This window comes from Heptranchias perlo, chromosome 17 (genome assembly GCF_035084215.1).
Source record: "Heptranchias perlo isolate sHepPer1 chromosome 17, sHepPer1.hap1, whole genome shotgun sequence".
Taxonomy (NCBI): Eukaryota; Metazoa; Chordata; class Chondrichthyes; order Hexanchiformes; family Hexanchidae; genus Heptranchias; species Heptranchias perlo.
This window is the reverse complement of record NC_090341.1, coordinates 14,824,471-14,847,451: the sequence shown is the minus strand read 5'-3', so window position 1 is coordinate 14,847,451 and position 22,981 is coordinate 14,824,471. Positions and strand designations below refer to the sequence as shown.

The 22,981-nt window shown below is 44.4% G+C and overlaps 1 protein-coding gene across 1 annotated transcript in view; it reads left to right on the top strand.

The window, feature by feature from the left end:
• The window catches only part of LOC137334086 (mitochondrial mRNA pseudouridine synthase RPUSD3-like), a 28,350-nt gene extending 5,527 nt beyond the window's left edge, over positions 1 to 22,823 (top strand). Inside the window, exons 4-10 of the mRNA XM_067998557.1 lie at positions 8,295 to 8,339; positions 10,522 to 10,612; positions 11,432 to 11,539; positions 14,366 to 14,450; positions 17,137 to 17,263; positions 18,304 to 18,443; positions 19,061 to 22,823. Coding sequence (XP_067854658.1) covers positions 8,295 to 8,339; positions 10,522 to 10,612; positions 11,432 to 11,539; positions 14,366 to 14,450; positions 17,137 to 17,263; positions 18,304 to 18,443; positions 19,061 to 19,288 — 824 coding nt within the window. The 3' untranslated portion in view covers positions 19,289 to 22,823. The remainder of the gene's footprint in view (positions 1 to 8,294; positions 8,340 to 10,521; positions 10,613 to 11,431; positions 11,540 to 14,365; positions 14,451 to 17,136; positions 17,264 to 18,303; positions 18,444 to 19,060) is intronic.
• The last annotated feature ends 158 nt before the right edge of the window (positions 22,824 to 22,981 follow it).

The window sequence follows — 22,981 nt, the reverse complement described above, 5'->3', positions numbered from 1 at the left end:
TACCGACAACTGGACAACCAGGAACACTACAGACGGTTACCCGCAGATCCGACCAAAGAACACACCCACCAGCTCAACAAACTGATCAAGACCTTCGATCCAGACCTTCAAAGCATCCTACGCACTCTCATCCCACGTAATCCCCGCGTGGGAGACTTCTACTGCCTCCCAAAGATACACAAAGCCAACACACCCGGACGTCCCATCGTATCAGGCAACGGAACCCTGTGTGAGAACCTCTCTGGATACATCGAGGGCATCCTGAAACCCATCGTACAGGGAACCCCCAGCTTCTGTCGCGACACTACAGACTTCCTACAAAAACTCAGTACCCAAGGACCAGTTGAACCAGGAACACTTCTCACCACGATGGACGTCTCGGCACTATACACCAGTATCCCCCACGATGACGGCATCGCTGCGACAGCATCAATACTCAACACCAACAACAGCCAATCTCCGGAAGCCATCCTACAACTCATCCGCTTCATCCTGGATCACAATGTCTTCACCTTCGATAACCAGTTCTTTACCCAAACACACGGAACAGCCATGGGGACCAAATTCGCACCCCAATACGCCAACATTTTCATGCACAAGTTCGAGCAGGACTTCTTCACTGCACAAGACCTCCAACCAACACTATACACCAGATACATCGACGACATTTTCTTTCTATGGACCCACGGCAAGGAATCACTAAAGAGACTACATGATAACATCAACAAGTTCCATCCCACCATCAAGCTCACCATGGACTACTCCTCAGAATCAGTTTCTTTCTTGGACACACGAATCTCCATCAAAGACGGGCACCTCAGCACCTCACTCTACCGCAAGCCCACGGACAACCTCACGATGCTCCACTTTTCCAGCTTCCACCCTAACCACGTCAAAGAGGCCATCCCCTATGGACAGGCCCTGCGAATACACAGGGTCTGCTCAGACGAGGAGGAACGCGATGGACACCTACAGACGCTGAAAGACGCCCTAGTAAGAACGGGATATGACGCTCGACTCATCGATCGACAGTTCCGACGGGCCACAGCAAAAAATCGCATAGACCTCCTCAGGAGACCAACACGGGACGCAACCAACAGAGTACCCTTTGTCGTCCAGTACTTGCCCGGAGCGGAGAAACTACGCCATGTTCTCCGCAGCCTTCAACATGTCATCAATGAGGACAAACACCTCGCTATGGCCATCCCCACACCTCCACTACTCTCCTTTAAACAGCCACCCAACCTCAAACAGACCATCGTTCGCAGCAAATTACCTAGCTTTCAAGAGAACAGCGTCCACGACACCACACAACCCTGCCACGGTAACCTCTGCAAGACATGCCAGATCATCGACACAGATACCACCATCACACGAGAGGACACCACCCACCAGGTGCATGGTTCATACTCCTGTGACTCGGCCAACGTTGTCTACCTCATACGTTGCAGGAAAGGATGCCCCAGAGCATGGTACATTGGCGAGACCATGCAGACGCTGCGACAACGGATGAACGGACACCGCGCAACAATCGCCAAACAGGAGGGTTCCCTCCCAGTCGGGGAACACTTCAGCAGTCATGGACATTCATCCACCGACCTTCGGGTAAGCGTACTCCAAGGCGGCCTTCGAGACACACGACAACGCAAAATCGTCGAGCAGAAATTGATAGCCAAGTTCCGCACCCATGAGGATGGCCTCAACCGGGATCTTGGGTTCATGTCACGCTACACGTTACCCCACCAGCGAACAAATGTTATCTGTTTTTAATATAATGGGTCATTTGCTGGCTTTCTCTGCCTTCCGGATGTTTCTGCCTCTCTCTGTTTTTTTTTCCTGTTTGTTTTTTTGTTGAATGTGTATTCGGGGGTTCTGCAGGTGACACCTCTCTGTCTGAACACGGTGATTGCCTTGGCAACGGGCAGTTGCAGGGGCAGTCTGTAAACACCATGTATTGTTCTATATGTATAAATGCGTAGGCTTCAAGGAGCTCCTGAACATTTACCTGACGAAGGAGGAAGCCTCCGAAAGCTTGTGAATTTAAAATAAAATTGCTGGACTATAACTTGGTGTTGTAAAATTGTTTACAATTGTCAACCCCAGTCCATCACCGGCATCTCCACATCATGTTATGTATGTATCTGAGGTTGGGGACTTTGACCATAGATGTACATCTGGGTTGGGATCTGTGAATCTAGGGTCAAATAGTGTGCTGTTAGGTGTGTATTGGGGTTGGAAAGGTCACCCAAACATGTTTATCTAGCCACAGGGAATGTGTCTGTTATGTATGTATCTGAGGTTGGGGACTTTGACCATAGATGTACATCTTGGGATAGAGAGAGAGTCCTGGAGTTTGAATCAGAGTTGGGTGGGGGAGTGGTGTGAGGAGGTGGGGTTAGGGAAGGTTGTGTACGGTGGGGGCAGGGGGGTGGGGGGGAGGAGAAGGGGGCTTTGGTAGAGGATGGGGGGGTTTGGTGGGTTTGGGGGTGGTGGGTGTGGGAGGGTGTAGGGGGGGGTGGTGGGTGTGGGAGGGTGTAGGGGGGGGGTGGTGGGTGTAGGGGGGGGGTGGTGGGTGTAGGGGGGGGGGTGGTGGGTGTAGGGGGGGGGGTGGTGGGTGTAGGGGGGGGGTGGTGGGTGTAGGGGGGGGGTGGTGGGTGTAGGGGGGGGGTGGTGGGTGTAGGGGGGGGGTGGTGGGTGTAGGGGGGGGGTGGTGGGTGTAGGGGGGGGGTGGTGGGTGTAGGGGGGGGGTGGTGGGTGTAGGGGGGGGGTGGTGGGTGTAGGGGGGGGGTGGTGGGTGTAGGGGGGGGGTGGTGGGTGTAGGGGGGGGTGGTGGGTGTAGGGGGGGGGTGGTGGGTGTAGGGGGGGGGGTGGGTGTAGGGGGGGGTGGTGGGTGTAGGGGGGGGGTGGTGGGTGTAGGGGGGGGTGGTGGGTGTAGGGGGGGGTGTAGGGGGGGTGTGGTGGGGTTGGGGGGGGTGTGGTGGGGTTGGGGGGGGTGTGGTGGGGTTGGGGGGGGGGTGGGGGGGGGTGGTGGGTGTGGGGGGGTGCAGATGGGGGTGTGGTGGCTGGTGGGTTTGGGGGGGTTTGGAATGGGGTCGGAGTGGGTTTGGTGGGGGGGGGGTCGGAGTGGGTTTGGTGGGGGGGGGGGGTCGGAGTGGGTTTGGTGGGGGGGGGGTCGGAGTGGGTTTGGTGGGGGGGGGGGGTCGGAGTGGGTTTGGTGGGGGGGGGGGGTCGGAGTGGGTTTGGTGGGGGGGGGGGGTCGGAGTGGGTTTGGTGGGGGGGGGGGTCGGAGTGGGTTTGGTGGGGGGGGGTCGGAGTGGGTTTGGGGGGGGTTTGAGTGGGGGCTGGTGGTTTTGGGGGGGATTTGTTGCTAGGGGCGTGGGGTGGGGGTCGGCGGGGAGTCTTACTTTTGCAATGCAGTGTCAGTATTCAGCATTCCCAAATCAGTCAGGTATTGCACAGGTTAGATAGAGGGTAAGGCTCCCGATGCTTTGTCCTAATAAATGTGCCTCTCAGCACAGCCTTTGAAGTATATTCCATACTACAGCAGTACTATTCATACTAAGTCTGACAAAAATGTAAGATTTAGCACATTGTTTGGTTCTTTAATTTTGCCATAGTACACAAGGTTTTAAAAACCAGTTTAATTTGGAACAATTGTTACAGAATTAGTCGGTTTGCCTGAGACTGGTGTCAAAGGGAGGGGACAAGCCATTTATTTCAAAGGGAAACATCTTCTGGGATCTGTTTAAATTTGTGTTTGATTGGCAGCTTTTGCTTTTAGTTTAAGTTATTTCAATCTGCTTAGTCCCAGTCACTTTAAGGTATATATTGATCTCCTTGTTCAAATCAGAGAATGTGCCTAAAGTCTTGAAAGAGAGACTAGGCCTGATAGCTTTCATAGAGGAGAAAAAGAAAGGAACTGCCACATAAGAATATTACCTGCACCATAGTTTAATGCAATAGTTGCAAACTATTTATTATTTTCTACTGTAGTAGGTAGAGCATAGGAAGAGGCCCATCATGCCTGTGCCAGCTCTTTGAAAGAGCTATCCAATTGGTCCCATCCCCCTGCTCTTTCTCCATAGCCCTGTGATTTTTTTTTCCCTTCAAGTATCTATCCAGTTCCCTTTTGAAAGTTACTATTGAATCTACTTCCACCACCCTTTCAGGCAGTGCATTCCAGACCATTACAACTCGCTGAGTTTAAAAAAAAATGCTTCCTCATATTGCCTCTTTTTTTTGTCGACCACCTTAAATCTGTGACCTCTGGTTACCCACCCTTCTGCCACTGGAAACATTTCTCCTTATTTACTCTATCAAAGTCGTTCATGATTTTGAACACCTCTATCAAATCTCCCCTTAACCTTCTCTGTTCTAAGGCGAACAACCTCAGCTTCTCCAGTCTCTCCACGTAACTGAAGTCCCTCATCCCTGGTACCATTCTAGTAAATCTCTTCTGCACCCTCTCTAAGGCCTTGACATCTTTCCTAATGTGTGGTGCCCAGAATTGAACACAATACTCCAGCTGCGGCCTAACCAGTGTTTTATAAAGGTTTAGCATAACTTCCTTGCTTTTGTACTCTATGCCTCTATCAATAAAGCTCAGGATCCCATATGCTTTTTAACAGCCTTCGCAATTTGTCTTGCTACCTTCAAAGATTTGTGTACTTACACCCCCAGGTCTCTCTGTTCCTGCACTCCCTTTAAAATTGTACCATTTATTTTTTATTGCCTCTCCTCATTCTTCCTACCAAAATATATCACTTCACAATTCTCTGCATTAAATTTCATCAGTCATTTGTCTGCCCATTTCACCAGTCTCGCTATGTCCTCCTGAAGTCTGTTACTATTCTCCACATTGTTTACTACAGTTTTGTCATCTGCAAACTTTGAAATTATACCCTGTATATCCAAGTCCAGATCATTAATATATATCAAAAAGAGCAGTGGTCCTAATACTGTGACCCCTGGGGTGTCGAAAACTTAATTACCTATTATACACAATGCATTAACTTCAAACACTTAATTTAGACAAGTAAGAATTTATTAAGAAACTTGTACAAGTTGGAAGGTAGCTCAAGCAACGGTTGAGACTACGACTTCAATTCAAACAAAGAAACGTTTATCTTTTATACACTTGGTTCAGTAATGTCTGTCTATCATTGAATATGGGCGTACATGTACACTCTCAGTGGTCAAGTGGTTAGTCAATCAAAAATAGGGAACCCCCTCCTCTGGACTCCATAGCTTATTCCTGCTTTGGCACGTAGGCTTTGCAGGCATGAGAGAACCCTGCCTCCCTAAATTCCGAAGCTAGCTGATCACAGGGATGAAGTCAGTATCAAGGCTACATGGCCTCTTCAAGAACTGTATTCTCATTATTTTATAAGCCAGCATGTCCTTATCTACAGGGAGGGAGGGAGGCCAGACGGTACCAAGCACCTGCACAGCCAACCTAATTATCAACGTACTAAGGACAATTGTGTCTTTCTGTGAGTGTGTGTGAAATTGTAACTACCCTATGTATGGGAGTCAAGGAGTTAACATTGGTCAAATATCCATCATGCTTTTCTCTTTTATGGTCAAGTGACTGTTCGTGTATTTCTACATTAATGTGGTCTTTATAGTTTTCCACAGGGGAACACCACTGTATACTTCCCTCCAGTCTGAGAAATAGCCGTTCATCACTACTCTCTGCTTTCTGTCCCTTAGTCAATTTTGTACCAACGCTGCCTCTGTCCTTTTAATCCTACGGGCTTTAATTTTGCTAACAAAGAACTTAATCAAGTTATTCAAACACAATTTTCCTTTAACAAATCCATGCTGACTTTCATTTATCAGCCCACACTTTTCCAAGTGCCAATTAATTTTGTCCCGGATTATTGTCTCTTAAAGTTTTCCCACCAGACATTAGGCTGACTGGCCTGTAATTGCCAGGTTTATGACTCTCCCTTTTTTTGAACAGTGGTGTAACGTTTGCAACCCTCCAGTCCTCTGGCATAGAATATAAGAGCAAGGAGGTTATGATGGAGCTGTATAAAACACTGGTTAGGCCACAGCTGGAGTACTGTGTGCAGTTCTGGTCGCCACACTACAGGAAGGATGTGATCGCTTTGGAGAGGGTGCAGAGGAGATTCACCAGGATGTTACCAGGGCTGGAGCGCTTCAGCTATGAAGAGAGACTGGGAAGATTGGGTTTGTTTTCCTTGGAGCAGAGGAGGCTGAGGGGGGACATGATTGAGGTGTACAAAATTATGAGGGGCACAGATAGGATGGATACTAAGGAGCTTTTTCCCTTCGTTGAGGGTTCTATAACAAGGGGACATAGATTCAAGGTAAAAGGCGGGAGGTTTAGAGGGGATTTGAGAAAGAACTTTTTCACCCAGAGGGTGGTTGGAGTCTGGAACTCACTGTCTGAAAGGGTTGTGGAGGCAGGAACCCTCACAACATTCAAGAAGCATTTGGATGAGCACTTGAAATGCCATAGCATACAAGGCTACGGACCAAATGCTGGAATATGGGATTAGAGTAGACAGGGCTGATGGCCGGCGCGGACACGATGGGCCGAAGGGCCTCTATCCGTGCTGTATAACTCTATGACTCTATGGCACTGTCCCTGTATCTAAGGAGGATTGGAAGATTGTGGACAGAGCCTCCGCAATTTCCATCCATACTTCCCTCAGTAATCTAGGATGCATCCCATCTGGACCGGGTGACTTTTCTACTTTGAGTACTTCCAACCTTTTAAGTACTTCCTTTTTATTTTTATCCTATCCATTATTGCTACTACCTCCTCCTTTATTGCTACAATGTAACACTCTCTTCTCAAGCAAAGATTGATTCAAAGTAGTCATTAAATACCTCAGCCATGGCCTCTGCCTCCACAAGAAGATCTTTTTAAGTCCCTAATTGGTCCCACCTTTTCTGTGACTACCCTTTTAAGAACATAAGAAATAGGAGCAGGAGTACTCAAATGGCCCGTCGAGCCTGTTCTGCAATTCAATAAGATTATGGCTGATCTTCGACCTCAACTCCACTTTCTCATCCGATCCCCATGTGCCTTGATTCCCTTTAACTATTTATATGTTTATAAAAGACTTTTGCATTCCCTTTTATATTGGCCACTAATTTATTCTCATTCTCTCTTTGCCCCACTTATTTCCTTTTTTATATCTCCTCTGTACTTTCAGTATTCAGCTTCCCTACTGTATTATGAACCTTATATTTATGATAATCCTCCTTTTTCTGTTTCATTTTAATCTCTATTCACCCAGGGAGCTCTAGTTTTGGATGCCCTTCCTTTCCCCCTTGTGGGAATGTGTCTACTCTATACCTGAACCATCTCCTCCTTGAATATCTCCCATTGTTCAATTACTGTTTTTGATTCCAATCCACCTGGGCAATATCCCTTTTTAACTCACTGAAATTAGCCTCTCCTCTGGTTAAATATCTTCACATTTGATTGCTCCTATTCATTTATTCTATTACTGTTTAATAAAAATTGTTTGGCAGTTAAAGCCTGTCAAAATCTAGCATAATGATATTTCGTCACCAAGGAGGATCACATGATAAAACAATACTGAATTAATCTGGAGGGTTCTCTGATCCCGGAGCAAGAATTTACTTAGGTTTCTGTTCAAGGAAAGCATTCTCTGGGATATAGGGATGTAAGGCTCACCTACGAAGTTAGTCTGAGACACAGAAGTTAAAAAAGAGACCCAATTGCTTGGATTGGAGGGACTTGTCTGGGCCCTATAGGTTAAAGTGCAGTGTTAAAACATTTGCCATGCAATCCCTTTAGGATAACTTGTGAAGATTGTAAAATATACAATAGGAGTTAATAATTTAATACATTTTTGTGCAGTAAATGTTTCCTTTAAATACATGTCTTTGTTCTGCTGAAAGTTCGCATATATGCACAACACCAATATTTACCGAAGAGATTTCATTGCTCCTGACTGATGGGGGTGGGGGGGTGGAATGTTTTTTCTTGATGCACATTATGTAGGCACCGGGCACTTCAAGGAGCTCAAGGCACATTAACTTTGATTGTCTGCAGGCTTAATTACTTCATGATAACTCCTTTCAGCCAATATCAGATCAAGGTTTCAGGTCCATGTGACCAGTTTTATTAAGCAGTGAAGACGTACTTGCTATAGTTTCTGTGTCGTGAGTGCAGAAGCATAGCTTGTAGAGTTTCTCTCGGTCATGGGAGATTACTGTATGGTCAATGTGCTGTGCATGTAACAGAATAAACTGGTTCCTAACTCACTGTCTGCCTACTTTTCTACTAGATCCTCTGATCGGCATCAATAAACCTCCAGGGCTCCCCATCACAGGTAATAGTGCACACATTCGAGTTGGAGCGCTTGTCATCTTTCCAACATCGTGGTTGAACATTACACTCCAGTATGGGTGGTAGTATGTATGTTCAGGTCTACCCTTTCCCACACAGTAAGGTTCTGATCTCAAAGTTGCTGTCATGAGTAGAGGCTCAGTGCCTTGCCACAGAGAAGGGGAGAATTGGAGGTAGAGTTTCCCTCTACTTCTTATGCACCTCTTAGTGGTTGGTTACAGAGCAGCATTGGTGGATTGCTGGAAATATATATCCATCAAGGATCTAGACAGAGTAGATAGAGAGAAACTGTTCCCATTGGCAGAAGGGTCAAGAACCAGCAGACATGTATTTAAGGTGATTGGCAAAAGAACCAAAGGCGGCATGAGGAAAAACTTTTTTACACAGCGAATGGCTATGATCTGGAATGCACTGCCTGAGGAGCTGGTGGAGGCAGATTCAATCATGGCTTTCAGAAGGGAACTGGATAAGTACTTGAAGGGAAAAAATTTGCAGGGCTACAGGGATAGGGCGGGGGAGTGGGACTAGCTGGATTGCTCTTGCGGAAAGCCGGCACGGACTCGATGGGCCGAATGGCCTCCTTCTGTGCTGTAACCATTCTATGATACTGTGATAACTTTTCTCTCAGTTGGGCATGGTGTGTGGTACAAGGGGACTCCAAAATGGTAAAGGGAGAAAATGGCAGCATAATTAGTGTTCAGTCTGGTATTGAGTGCTCGATTGCTAACACTTTGCCGTGGTGTGGAAGAATGTGAGTTTGATCCCCTGGTCTGCTGAGCTCCTGTTCTGAGGGGGAAGGAAAAGATAATTATCAAGCAGAAGTCCAGCTTGGGCAGTAGCTCATGTCAGTCAAAGGGGGCAATGATAGAGGTGTCAGTTCTGAAAGACTGTAGCATAGAGAGTGCATGTGTGAAGTGTGCATGTTTACACATTGGGTGAGGAGAGGGTCAGCCTCAGTGTGATGCTCCCTTTTAACACTCACTATCAAAGCTCACATAAATAATGAACATTTGGGGAGAGGAGTACTGCAGGATGCCCTGCACCATTGAACCATACACCAGAAAAGAGTCACTGCCTTCAGTGGTGTATTACTCAAGCTGCTCAATACATCACTAATTTTATTAAAGGTTCAATTCTCAAGCTCATTATAGTTGAACTGGTTTTTATTCAATTATAAAGGGTTTGTTTTCAAGCTGCTTACATTCATACTCATTTTACACTGAACTTGTCAGGGAGCTGAAATTGAACAGGTTCTGATTGTTGACTACTTATTATTGATTTGTTTCGGGACTGTTGGTACCATCCTGTATGGATACAGGTGTGGGATCGGTGGTGGGAACCTTGTAAAAGCACAAGTATGAGCATAGCGGAACCTAACCTGTACAGAGGCTGCTATAATGTAGTTACCAGTTCTCTTTTCGGTGGGGGGAAGGAGAAGAAGTAGGAAGAGGAGGACGGGGGTGGGGGGGGGTGGGGGGAAAGAGTGCTGGAACCCCCTGCATAGAAAAAGGTAAGGCGGGGCTTTCAACTGTACAGAGATTGTGTGGATCGAGGGAGAGAGAGGGATGGGAAGGGGTTAGTATTACCCTCTTCAGTCAACACTTTAAAATGAAATTTCAAAGAGGATGTTTACTGTAAATATTTGAAGCTGCTATCGGAGAAAGTGGGACAGTTTGATTGCCTATATCCAGGGAGCTCGAAAGAAACTGGAACAAGCAGAACTTTCCCACAGAGTGCACTGCAGATAAACTGGGGTTAGACATTCCTCTCCCACACAGGGTACTGCACAAAAACTGGGGCCAGGCTGAACTCTCTCTCATGGCACCACAGCGAAACTGGGGTGACTGACCTCTTGAGTTTTCTTCCAGTTTAATTGTCATTTTCTGGAGTCTGTATGTAGCCTGTTGATTGTGTGGTCTTTGTGTATGTTGGCCCTCAGGAAGTTGTAATCATGTGATTTTATCTCAGTAAGCTCCACCATTTTCATTTGCTAAATTAATAAATAGACAGGATAGAAAGAAGAGAACCAGACCAGCAATGAACCATGAAATGTGGTACTTGCCAGCTCTGACCAATGGTTGCAAAGTTGCTTAATTACTGCTGACTGTGAATGAGAACAGTTTCATAAGAGGGACAAAGTATGTCTTTTTTTCAATATGCAACAGGTAAAGACCTCTGTTTGACCTCACTGCTTCCTGACCTTCAGCAGCGATTGCATCTTTCAAAAGAGCTCCATATTGTAAAAGCAAGTAATAGGTAAGTGACTTGTGGGAATCTGACAATTCTATAAGAAGTATTATGAAAGGTACTAAACTGGCAGTGCATATTGGAGCTCTGCTGGCAAACATGCAGACACAGAGCATAACGGAACAGTACTGATTTTTATACAGGACAGAGTGTATACCAGAGCGGTGCGGACACACATGCAAGACCAAAGTGCACATTGGCGTAGTGCAGGTACATATACAGAACCAGATTGCATGCTCAGGTACACATATGTACTAAAGTGCATGCTGGAGTGGTGCAGATACACATACAGGACCAGAGTGCATATTGGAGTAACACAGGTACACATACAGGACTAGAGTGCATATTGGAGTAGTATAGGTATATCTACAGGACCAGAGTGTGTGCACATAGACACATAAATGACCAGAATGCATGCTGAAGCAGTGCTGGTCCTTCTAGAGGACTAGAGCACACAACAGCCCAGCCTGGCCATACGTACAAGAGCAAAGCAAATGCTAGAGCAGTGGTGTTATGTGTGCTGATTTACAGCAACATGTACAATATCAGTGGTATAGAGGTGATGGCTACAGATCAACTTTTACTACCCACGTGTGGTGGAATGATTAAAATCGGGGATGTGCAAGACTCCAGACTTCTCATAGATCAAGCTCCCACTGTATTACCTCTAAGTAATCCTCACATTTAGAAGACTCTAAAGTCTCATATTTAGCTGTTGGTGCTGCAAATTTGCACATTTTACATAAGTGTACTGTGTAACTCAAACTGTGACAGGTAACTCTATAAGCAGCCTTGCTTGAAGTTGAATATTGTACTGTTTCTTCACAGGGACTACTCTGGCCTGGTTCTGCTCTCCACCTGTCACCAAACCACCAAATACATTGAGGATGTCTTCATCCGGGCTCATAGAAAGAAGGAAGCATTAGCCAGTTACTGGTAATGGTTGAATTATTATATAAATCTTAAATAACAACAACAACTTGCATTTATATAGCATTTTAATGTAGTAAAACATCCCAAGGCGCTTCACAGGAGCGTTATCAAACAAAATTTGACTCCGAGCCACGTAAGGAGATATTCGGAGAAGTAGGTTTTAAGGAGTATCTTAAAGGAGGAGAGAGAGGCAGAGTGGTTTAGGGAGGGAATTCCAGAGCTTAGGGCCTAGTCAGCTGAAGGCACGACTGCCAGTGGTGGAATGATTAAAATCGGGGATGTGCAAGAGGCAAGAATTGGTGAAGCGCAGAGATCTCGGATGGTTGTAGGGCTGGAGGAGGTTACAGAGATTGGGAGGGGCGAGCCCATGGAGAGATTTGAAAACAAGGATGAGAATTTTAAAATCGAGGCGTTCCCGGATCGGGAGCCAATGTAGGTCAGCGAGCAAAGGGGTGATGGGAGAACAGGACTTGGTGCGAGTTACGATACGATTTGGATGAGCTCAAGTTTATGAAGGGTGGAAGATAGGACGCCGGCCATGAGACCATTGGAATAGTCAAGTCTACAGATAACAAAGGCTGAGGGTTTCAGGAGCAGAGACAGGCGATGTTACGGAGGTGGAAGTAGGCGGTCTTGATGATGGAGTGGATATGTGGTCAGAAGCTCATCTCCGGGTCAGACAGGATGCCAAGGTTGCGAACGGTCTGGTTCAGCCTCAAACAGTGGCCATGGAGAGGGATGGAGTCAGTGACTAGGGAACGGAGTTTGTGGTGGGGACCGAAGACGATGGCTTCGGTCTTCCCAATATTTAGTTGGAGGAAATTTTTGCTGGATGTCGGACAAGCAGTTTGACAAATGAGACACGATGGAGGGGTCGAGAGAGGTGGTGGTGAGGTAAAGCTGGGTGTCGTTGCCATACATGTGGAATCTGACGTGTTTTCGGATGATGTCGCTGAGGGGCAGCATGTAGATGAGAAATAGGAGGGGGCCAAGGATAGATCCTTGAGGGACTCCAGAGGTAATGGTGCGGGAACGGGAAAAGAAGCCATTGTAGGTGATTCTCTGGCTACGACTGGATAGATAAGAATGGAACCAGGCGAGTCCAATCCCACCCAGCTGAACGACCGAAGAGAGGTGTTGGAGGAGGACGGTGTGCTCAACCGTGTGAAAGGCTGCAGACAGGTTGTGAATGATGAGAAGGGGCACAGTCACATACGATGTCATTTGTGACTTTGATAAGGGCCGTTTCAGTACTGTGGCAGGGGCAAACCTGTTTGGAGGGGTTCAAACATAGAGCTGCTGGAAAGATGTGCACGGATTTTGGAGGTGACAACACGTTCAAGGACTTTGAAGAGGAAAGGGGCGTTGGAGATGGGGCGGTAGTTTGCAAGGACAGAGGGATTAATGGTGGGTTTTTTGAGGATGGGGGTGATGATGGCAGATTTGAAGGGGAGGGAGACCCCAATAACCCAATTATAAAACCTTATATGTGCTAACCCTGGGTTCTTGTTACAATTACTGATCAATTGTAGCACCTGTCAACTACTCAAGAATAAAATAGAGCCGGCATATAGATACCCCAAGAAATTGGTGTCATACACAGACTTTTTCTTAGTTTTTCTCTGCATTCACACCATATCAAAGCGATTTCACACAGACTGCTCTGATAAGGTGCCAATATGTAGCTGTTAGTAATGGAACATTACTGAGTACAGGGCTGTAGCGCTGAATATTAATCAACATTGGAAGTGACAGAGCTGTTACTAATTGAATATTAATCAGTACAGGGAGTAACAGGGCTGTTACTGACTGAATATTAATGAGCACAGGGAGTGACACAGCTGTTACTAATTGAATATTAATCAGTACAGGGAGCAACAGGGCTGTTATTAACAGAATATTAATGAGCACGGAGCAACAGGATTGTGACCAACTGAATATTAATCAGGACGGGTGTGGCATGGCTATCACTAACTGAATATTACTGAGCACAGGGAGTGACAGGGGTGTCACTAACTGAATTTCTAATTAGTTTTTCCTGAGAAAAACATTCTGACCAGCAGACTGGTTTAAACTAGTCTCGCATCTTTGCTGTGTTTTGTTGTGCAACTATTGTTTAAAAAAAGATATTTTCTTTTTCTGCTCTTTTTTGTCTCTGCTAAATGCTATCCTCAGCTGATAGTGTAACCAGGTGGCCAGCTTCTAGACTTTTATCATTACAGATATGCAAGTGTGACTGTGAAGTGGTGGAGGTGTGTAAGTGGATTGGATATGTGTGAGAGTGTACGAGTGTGGGAGAGAGGTGGTGGAGGGGTGTGAGTGTGGTGGAGCTATATGTGTAAGAGTGATCGGAGGTGAGAGTGTGTAGCCGGGAGATATTGGAAAAGTGCGAGAGTAGGAGGAAGTCCATCACTGGCTGAGATGCAGAACAGGAGAAGGTATCAGACTGGTTATGACATGGTGTTGGAGGAGGAGGTGTGAGCGAATATCCATGAACTATTCCCCCCTCAATTTCTTAACCTTCAACACACAATTATTTCTTATGTTTCTTAACTTACCTATATAACAACAGTATATCAAATGTAATTCATTTAATGTGAACTATTTTAGGATGTCCTGAGGATATGATATGGCATGGCACTATATAAGTAAAGTTCTTTCTTTGTTTAATTATAGATTTACTGCATCAATTTATTTTACATTACAGCATTAAGTTTAACAATTTAAAATTTATGGCACATGAAGGTGGTGTGAATCATGCCCTACTGCTCCAGGGTTGTTTATGTTTCCATGATTATTTGTATTTATTGTATTTTTCTTTTCTAACAGTGCAGTTACAGTGGGTGTCCCGGAACCTGCGGAGGGAGAAATCAAAGTTGCATTGAGAAAACAGAATATTGGCGAGCAGGAACTGGTAATTATACTGTTTGATACATCCCCCTCCATTTTCCCATCAGAATGAGCAGCAAAAAAGGCTAGTTAGAAAAAATTAAAAGGAAAAACAGAAACTGAGGCAACAGTGAGTTGCCCAGGTGAATTGGAATTAAACGTTGGTAGGCAAAACAGCAATTGAACAATGGGAGGCCTTCAAGGAGGGGATGGTTTGGGTACAGAGTAGAGACGTTCCCATAAGAGGAAAAGGAAGGGCATCCAAAGCTAGAACTCTCTGGATGACTAAAGATAGAGACTAAAATGAAACAGGAAAAAGAGGCTTATGACAAATGTAAGGTTCCTAATACAATAGAGAACCAAACTGAACACAAAGTTCAGAAGAGACCTAAGAGGAAATAAGAGGGGCAAAGAGAGTATGAAAATAGATTGGCAGCTAACATAAAAGAGAATCCAAAGGTCTTTTATAAACATATAAATAGTCATAGGAAGGGTGGGACCGATTAGGGACAAAAAAGATCTTCTTGTGGAGGCAGAAGCCATGGCTGAGGTACTAAATGAGTACTTCACATCAGTCTTCACTAGAGAAGAGGATGCTGCCGTTGTAGCAGTAAAAGAGGAGGTAGTAGCGATACTGGATAAAATAAAAATAGATAAAGAGGAGATACTTAAAAGATTGGCAGTACTCAAAGTAGAAAAGTCACCCGGTCCAGATGGGATGGGTTACTGAGGGAAGTAAGGGTGGAAATTGCAGAGGCTCTGGCCATAATCTTCCAATCCTCCTTAGATATGGGGATGGTGCCGGAGGACTGGTGGATTGCAAATGTTACACCCCTGTTCAAAAAGGGGGAAAGTGATAAACCTGGCAAATACAGGCCAGTCAGCCTAACACCGGTGGTGGGAAAACTTTTAGAGACAATAATCCGGGACAAAATTAATTGGCACTTGGAAAGTATGGGCTAATAAATGAAAGTCAGCATGGACTTGTTAAAGGAAAATCGTGTTTGATTAACTTGATTGAGTTCTTTGATGAAGTAACAGAGAGGGTTGATGAGGGTAGTGTGGTTGATATGTATATGGACTTTCAAAAGGCATTTGATAAAGTACCACATAACAGACTTGTTACCAAAATTAAAGCCCATGGGATTAAAAGGCAGCGTGAATACAAAATTGGCTAAGGGATAGAAAGCAGAGAGTCGTGATGAATGGTTGTTTTTCAGACTGGAGGGAACTATAATGTGGTATTCCCCAGGGCTCAGTATTAGGTACCATTGCTCTTTTTGATATATATTAATGACCTGGACTTGGGTATAATTTCAAAGTTTGCAGATGACATGAAACTCTGAAATGTAGTAAACAACGTGGAGGATAGTTACAGACTTCAAGAGGACGTAGACTGGTGAAATGGGCAGATACATGGCAGATGAAATTTAATGCAGAGAATTGTGAAGTGATACATTTTGGTAGGATGAATGAGGAGAGGCAATATAAACTAAATGGTACAATTTTAAAGGGTATGCAGGAGCAGAGAGACCTGGAGGTGTATGTACACAAATCTTTGAAGGTGGCAGAACAAGTTGAGAAGACTGTTTTTAAAAAAAAGCATATGGGATTCTGGGCTTTATTAATAGAGGCAAAATCAAGGAAGTTATGCCAAACCTTTGTAAAACACTGGTTAGGCCACAGCTGAAGTATTGTGTTCAATTCTGGGCACCACAGATGTCGAGGCCTTAGAGAGGATGCAGAAGAGATTTACTAGAATGGTACCGGGGATGAAGGACTTTAGTTATGTGGGGAGACTGGAAAAGCTGGGGTTGTTTTCCTTAGAACAGAGACGGTTAAGGGGAAATTTGATAGAGATGTTCAAAATCATGAGCAGTTTTGACAGTAAATCAGGCGAAACTGTTTCCAGTGGCAGAAGGGTCGATAACCAGAGGAAACAGATTTAAGGTGACCGGCAAAAGAGCCAGAAGTGACATGAGGAAACATTTTTTTACGAACCGATTTGTAATGATCTGGAATGCACTGCCTGAAAGGATGATGGAAGCAGATTCAATAATGACTTTCAAAAGGGAATTGGATAAATGCTTGAAGGGAAAAAAATTTACAGGGCTTTGGGGAAAGAGCAGGGGAAGGGGACTAATTGAATAGCTCTTTGAAAAAGCCGCATTGCCTCCTCCTGTGCTGTATCTACTTTGATTCTATGAACTGTGTGTTGTAATGCACAGCAACACATGGACTTCGTCACATGACTCTCTCTACCATGCTATCTTGATATTGGCTGCACTCTTTGGGGAGGTATTGAGTGATGTTGAGGCACTTCCCTAAAGGGAGGGAAAACTAGAGGGGCAGCCATCTTTCTACCCCAAAGCATTCCTCCTGCCAATGATAACAGAGTAACAGCATCGGCAGTAGCCTGTGTGCAGTTGGATACAAATTTTCTTAAGCAGGTAATATGAGAGATGTAGAAAAGTAACTAATTCCAAGTCCTTGCTCCTTTGATAATGAAGACGCCATTTCCCTGTTACCATAAACAGTTTCTCTGTTCTGGAAGTACTGACAGCCCTATATCCCCTGATAGTCATGTATGATGGAAACGAGGTACAGATATACAATCATTATTCACTGCCCAAGCTTTAACACTTGCTCATATAGGAGGCCTATATTTTCATAGTGTGACATTGTTTTTCCACACTTTGTTATACCAATAGGTGGTTCCTGTGTTGCATCCAACTCCTGGAAACTTTCAGCGGAAGGAAGCAAAGAAGGCAATTACACGGTACAAGGTTCTGGACGCTAGAGATGGTTGTGCATTAGTACAACTTCAGCCTCTCACAAGTGAGTCTGCCAGACACCAGCTGTGCCAGTCTGTCAGTGAGAGGAGTGCAGACCAGATAGGATTGGGAGTAGCGATAGGAGTAGACAATAGAGAGAATGGGGAGTAACAACAGAAACCTGCACTCAGGTGGAGGGTATGGACAGGTGTCTGTTCCTGGGTGGCGTGGTAGCAGGAGCCCATGCTTTGCTTGCACCTGGGTTGGATAAGAAGCAGTGATAGCTGTATGTACCTTCCAGTGATGAGATATTGACAGAAATTAACCTGGGCTGAAATGGGGGTAGGGAAAGGTTCATGAAAGTTTTGGGATGGACAATTGGAGGCAGGAGTTGTAGTGTTTTGGGGGTTTATAGTTTTATAATTGGGAGTACAGTGATGGCTGGAGCTGTCTGGATTGGTGTCTTTGCTGCTGATCTTCACTCTGCCTCTGGCTTCCTGACAGTCACAGAGATAGGAAAAGTCAGTGGTACAGGTTTGCTGATTTTTTTTTTATTATTCGTTCACGGGATGTGGGCGTCGCTGGCGAGGCCAGCATTTATTGCCCATCCCTAATTGCCCTCGAGAAGGTGGTGGTGAGCCGCCTTCTTGAACCGCTGCAGTCCGTGTGGTGACGGTTCTCCCACAGTGCTGTTAGGAAGGGAGTTCCAGGATTTTGACCCAGCGACAATGAAGGAACGGCGATATATTTCCAAGTCGGGATGGTGTTGGGATTGTATGTTTCTGATTTCTGTCTCCACTGCTAAAACTTGACTAGTGCTGGAAAAAAAATGTTTTAGCAGGCAGACTTCCTTAACTCTTAACATTGTATACAATTTAAGAAATAATCTGTGTCCCAGCAAATCCTAAATTTAAAAAGTTGTTTGTAGATCGTAAATCTATATTTTAACTCCAGATTGATTTTAAGCTCCAGTCCCAACCCCAATGCCAGTTTGTAACAGTAACAGGGATCCTTAATCCAGGTTTATTTTAATTAGGATACTGTCAGTTATTTAATCTTGAGTAGGAGTGACAATTTCCAATGTTTATATACTTTTCCTTCCAGCCTTCGAGAGCCTGTTGCAGGTCCACCTAACTGTTAAACTCTGTGCAGTTCTTGGGGATCACGTGTATTCTGCCCGGCTGGGGAAGGTTCTTGGAGTTCCCTTCTGCCTCCCAGTGGAATCGGCAATTCCTCGAACACAGGTAAGTGCAGTGTAATAGGGACAGGACGCTGAAAAGAATAGGATGTTGCTGGGAAGGATGTGGCAGGAGGGAAGCGAGTTTGATAGGGTGGGGTACTATTGGCGGGGCGGGGTGGGGAAATGTGTGGGGATGCTGGGCAGTGGGAATGTGGGCATGTGCTGTAGGGCATGAAGAATAGCTGTTGGTTCTAGATTGGGTGCAGACTGAACAAGAGTTGTGTGTGTGTACCTTGCATATCTCTCTCACACTTTCTCTTTCCCTCTTCCCCCACCCCCTTAATCTCAACATATTGAATGGCCTGTGCTGATATTGCCCCAGCTTCAGTAGGTAATCAGTGATCTTTGCTAACAACACCATCACGTTTCCAGTGTTATATATTGAATGTTTTTTCCTTAAATTGTCTAGGATACATCAGGCATTTAACCTCACTGACACTGTCCAAGTCTTTCTTGATGTTGAATTAGTTTTTGTTATGTCTGTCCCAATATCAGTAGGTATTGGATAATCCTTGCTAAGATTTTACTGTTCTCGTTAGGTATTATATGATCCTCGCTAAGATTTTACTTAGCTCACTAGGTATTGGATAATCCTTGCTAACACTTTACTTATCTCATTAGGTATTGGATGAGTCCTTGCTGCGGAAGCTACATTTTGTCCAGAAACAGATGTGGAAAATGCCGATTCACCTTCACTTACACAAACTTTCAATTCCACCATTTGAAACTAAGAAATCTGAGACTATCATGACGGCCGCTCCCCCAGCTTACTTTCTCAGGACTCTTGAACTCTTGGGTTTAACAATGAACGAGTTTGCTGAAGAAAATATAAGGAAAAGAAGAAAGTAAGGAACTGTGTTCAGGAGTAGTCCAAACCAGTACTCTAGGACAGAACAGATTTGTCTCTTCTGTGCAGTTTATACTGTTGTAGTGAAATCTGAATGTATAAGAGCTGGTTACAAATTTGTAAGATCAGGGGAATTTTGTATCCGATCTTTCCTCACTCATATGCAACATGGGGGAATGTAACTGAATAACTGCAAGTTCCAGATGAGGTGTGGATTCCCAAAATATCTATTCCACAGAACAATGGGAGCAATTATCTGCTAATAATAATCACTCCATAAACTTGGTATATTTTCCAAAACCTAATTTTGTCCAGAAATAACCTTAGTGATCCTGGGCTCAGGAGAGTAAAGTCAGCGAGAGTTTCCCATTCCTGATTGTTAGCCAATGACCACAACTAACTCTGTCTATGTGGATGGTGGGTGAAAACATGATCAATTTTGCAGACAAGTAGCCCGTTGATACTCATTGTCTAAGCTTACACATGAAGATTGACCACTTGGGTGAAATAGTAGAGGGTGCCTAGCACCTGTGGAGCCATATCCCAGCAAAAGTGTCAACAGGTTCAGGAGGAAAGGGTTAAAAAGAAAAAGAGCCTGTGATGCTGCACCAGCGAGTGATACACATCAACGAGCTGCAAATCTCACTGCTGTAGAAAAATACTGAGGGAGATCCAGGGGAGATTTGTTCTTCGGTTGCTCTCTTTGGTGTCCTTGCCGACTCTGTGTGGTATTGGCAGAAGCCTGGGAACAACTCACTTTACCCACTTTCAGCCACATACTGTCTGTATCCTGGAGCTAGAACAGAGTGGGTTGATACCATCTCACACAAAAAATTACAACCGAGTAAAGTGTCCTACTGAAGATAGGGTTGTTTGGGGGTAGCCAGATAGTCATTTAAAAAAAAATCAAGCCTGCAGCTATCTGTGCCAGCAGTGTGCGCCAAGAAGGAAAGCATAACCTGCTGCCCTGGGACACAGTGGCAGGCTGCAGGTAGAATCCAATATGAATGTCCATAATGGCTGCTGAGTGTGTCTGATTGTAAATGGATCTACAGCTCCTGTTGAGTATTGGTTGGTTTTGTGAAAATTCTGAAAGTATCAAACACACTGGCTGGTGTTTTCCATCTCTATACTAGCTGGCCTGTGATTCATGGCTCTTCAAAGTGAACGGGAGGAAAATCACAGGCTGGCAAACATCTCAACCATTGATCTTTGGCTGTGGGTTTCTTGTTAATGTGTGCTTCAATTCAGCGCTGGGACAGCTCACGCTCTTGTTTATTTAATAATAGCATCTGCAGCAGCATTGTGGGAACTCAATATAAGATAAATATCACCTGCAAGGGAAATTTGAAAATACACAAAGTAATTTGTTGATTGATGGATACATGTATTAATTCCATCAAGTTGGCGATAGGCCAGAGTTATTAATCTGATACCACACTCTTTTCTTGAGCCACTCACAGATTGATTAGTATCTGAATGAGAAAGTGTCAGGCTGGCTCAGTGGTTATACTTCCACTTCTAAAGGCAGAAGGATGTGTGGTCAAGCCTTATTCCAGGGTTTAAACCCATAATCTTGGCTGACAGTGCAATACTAGGGGAATGCTGCATTAAACAGAAGTTTTATCTGCCTCTTGCAGTGATTCAGGTGGACAGTAAAAATCCTATGGGACTATTTTTTTAAAAAGTAATTTGTTGAGTATAAAGTACTGAGATTTCTGAGTGACATGATTAGGGTGCTGCATAAATACAAGTGTCTTTATAGGTTAAAGTTAGAGGTGTGATTTTTCATGATCCTTACTCTGAACAAACGAGTTATACCCTTTGCTCTAAATTGCAGAAATATCAGATCATCTAGGTTCCCTTCCTGGAGAATTACTTGGCACAATCACCCTTAGGGCTGCTGCCAATAGAAAGAGTCTGAGCACCAGAACAACGTACATTTAGACACCCTGCCCCCAAATCTCACTGTGGTGAACCAGTTCTAAATGTGCTCCTCAGAGCCATCTACCAACTCCAACCTCCTTGTCACAATGACAGCAAAGCACATGAAGGTATGCCAGCACATTCAATGCACAACTGTAGCTATCAACATGTAGAATACTGCAGAAAATGGTGGCTATGGTTTTCTGCTCGACTGCCTGCAGTTTTCTTCTAATTAGTCGTGGGCTGACAAGCACAGAAGCAGAAAACCCTGGCCATTGTAAACTAACAATCAGATATAGAAATGCATGTTAAAACCATTGGGCACCCATTTTTCCTCTATCATTTCATTTGACTGGATTGAGGCAACAGAGATGGATGGGGCAAAGATGGCAGTAGATTTTAGGCAGACAAGATGGGAGCTTGAAGCTATCAAATAAGCAGGTCAAAGAAGGGAAAGACACTGAGAAGGTGGATCAATAACAGAGGGCTAGGAAGATCTTGGAGATACTGAATTCTGGAGCAATTTAAACAGCTGGTTTTATCTTTAGAAGTACAACTGCAAACTTCAGGGACATCTGCTTATTTCCCACTAGAGGGCATAACTACTCCCATTTGGTGTGCTTTTTAATGTACTCTTCATTTAGTTTAGTAAGATGGTCAAACAGGCTGTTTTAACATTCCAGTCTCACTGTCCTTCCTTTCTCTCTTTCCCCCCCCCCCCACCCACACAAAAATTATTACTAAATCAACAGTACTTTGTAAAGGGGTAGAATTAGGGTTCCCTCCTTTTGACAGGTTTAAAACCAAGCTGGAGCAGGATTACAGCTCAATTCTGGACTTTTTTTTTTGTTACTGATAAGTTATTGAAAATGCTTTCCAATAGTAGATTGTGCAAAATGTCCATTTGCTGAGGTGCTGATGGAACCATATCCCAGCATGAATGTTATTCAGTTGAAAAGGAGTTACTAAATTTGGATTGTCTGTTCATTTGATTCATAGTGTGTAAAAAAAAATCAAAATTGCTCAATTTGCATTGGATAATTCAATTATTTTTTTGAACAAAAAAGTTGATTAAATTAACAGGCATACACCAATTCTCAGGAAGCTCTCCTGCACATTACTACTGAATTGATGCCTTCAGCTATTGCTCTAGTTCTGCAGCTGTGCTGCTGCTTTTGGGGAGCCCCTAAACAATGTGTGGAAGAGGAAAGGCTTTAGGGCAGTAGGCCATTATCTTGGTTGACTAAGTTATAAAATAATTCTTAAGATTTTCCCCTCCAGGGCACCATCATCTTTAGCCCATTACTGCAAGTGGGAGGGAGGGGTTCCCTAAAGGAGGAACAAACTTACCTGCCATTAACCCAACCAGGTCCCTCCAATAAGAGAAACAAAGCCACAGCACCTAGAGCACTACAGTAGTATTATGGCCACCTAGACATTGCTAAAGCATATGCTTGAGCCACACAAGCCCACACCCTGATTCCAGAATATTTCAGAGTAAAATATTTGTATTAAGTCAAACAAGTAAAGAGCATTTCTCAATCCAGACTATTGCATGCATAGGGTTAAAATTATGTGCATTCTCAATTTGAAATAAACTGCTGAAAAATCTTCACTGTGATGAAAAGTTTGTGACTAGAGCCTGGTACTTGGTATAGACTACTGATAATTCCAATATTAGTGCTACAAATGACTGAATTATCAAATACATTTGCATTAAGTAATTTAAAAATTTAGTGCTAAAATGAGTCAACCAATTTCAAATTGAG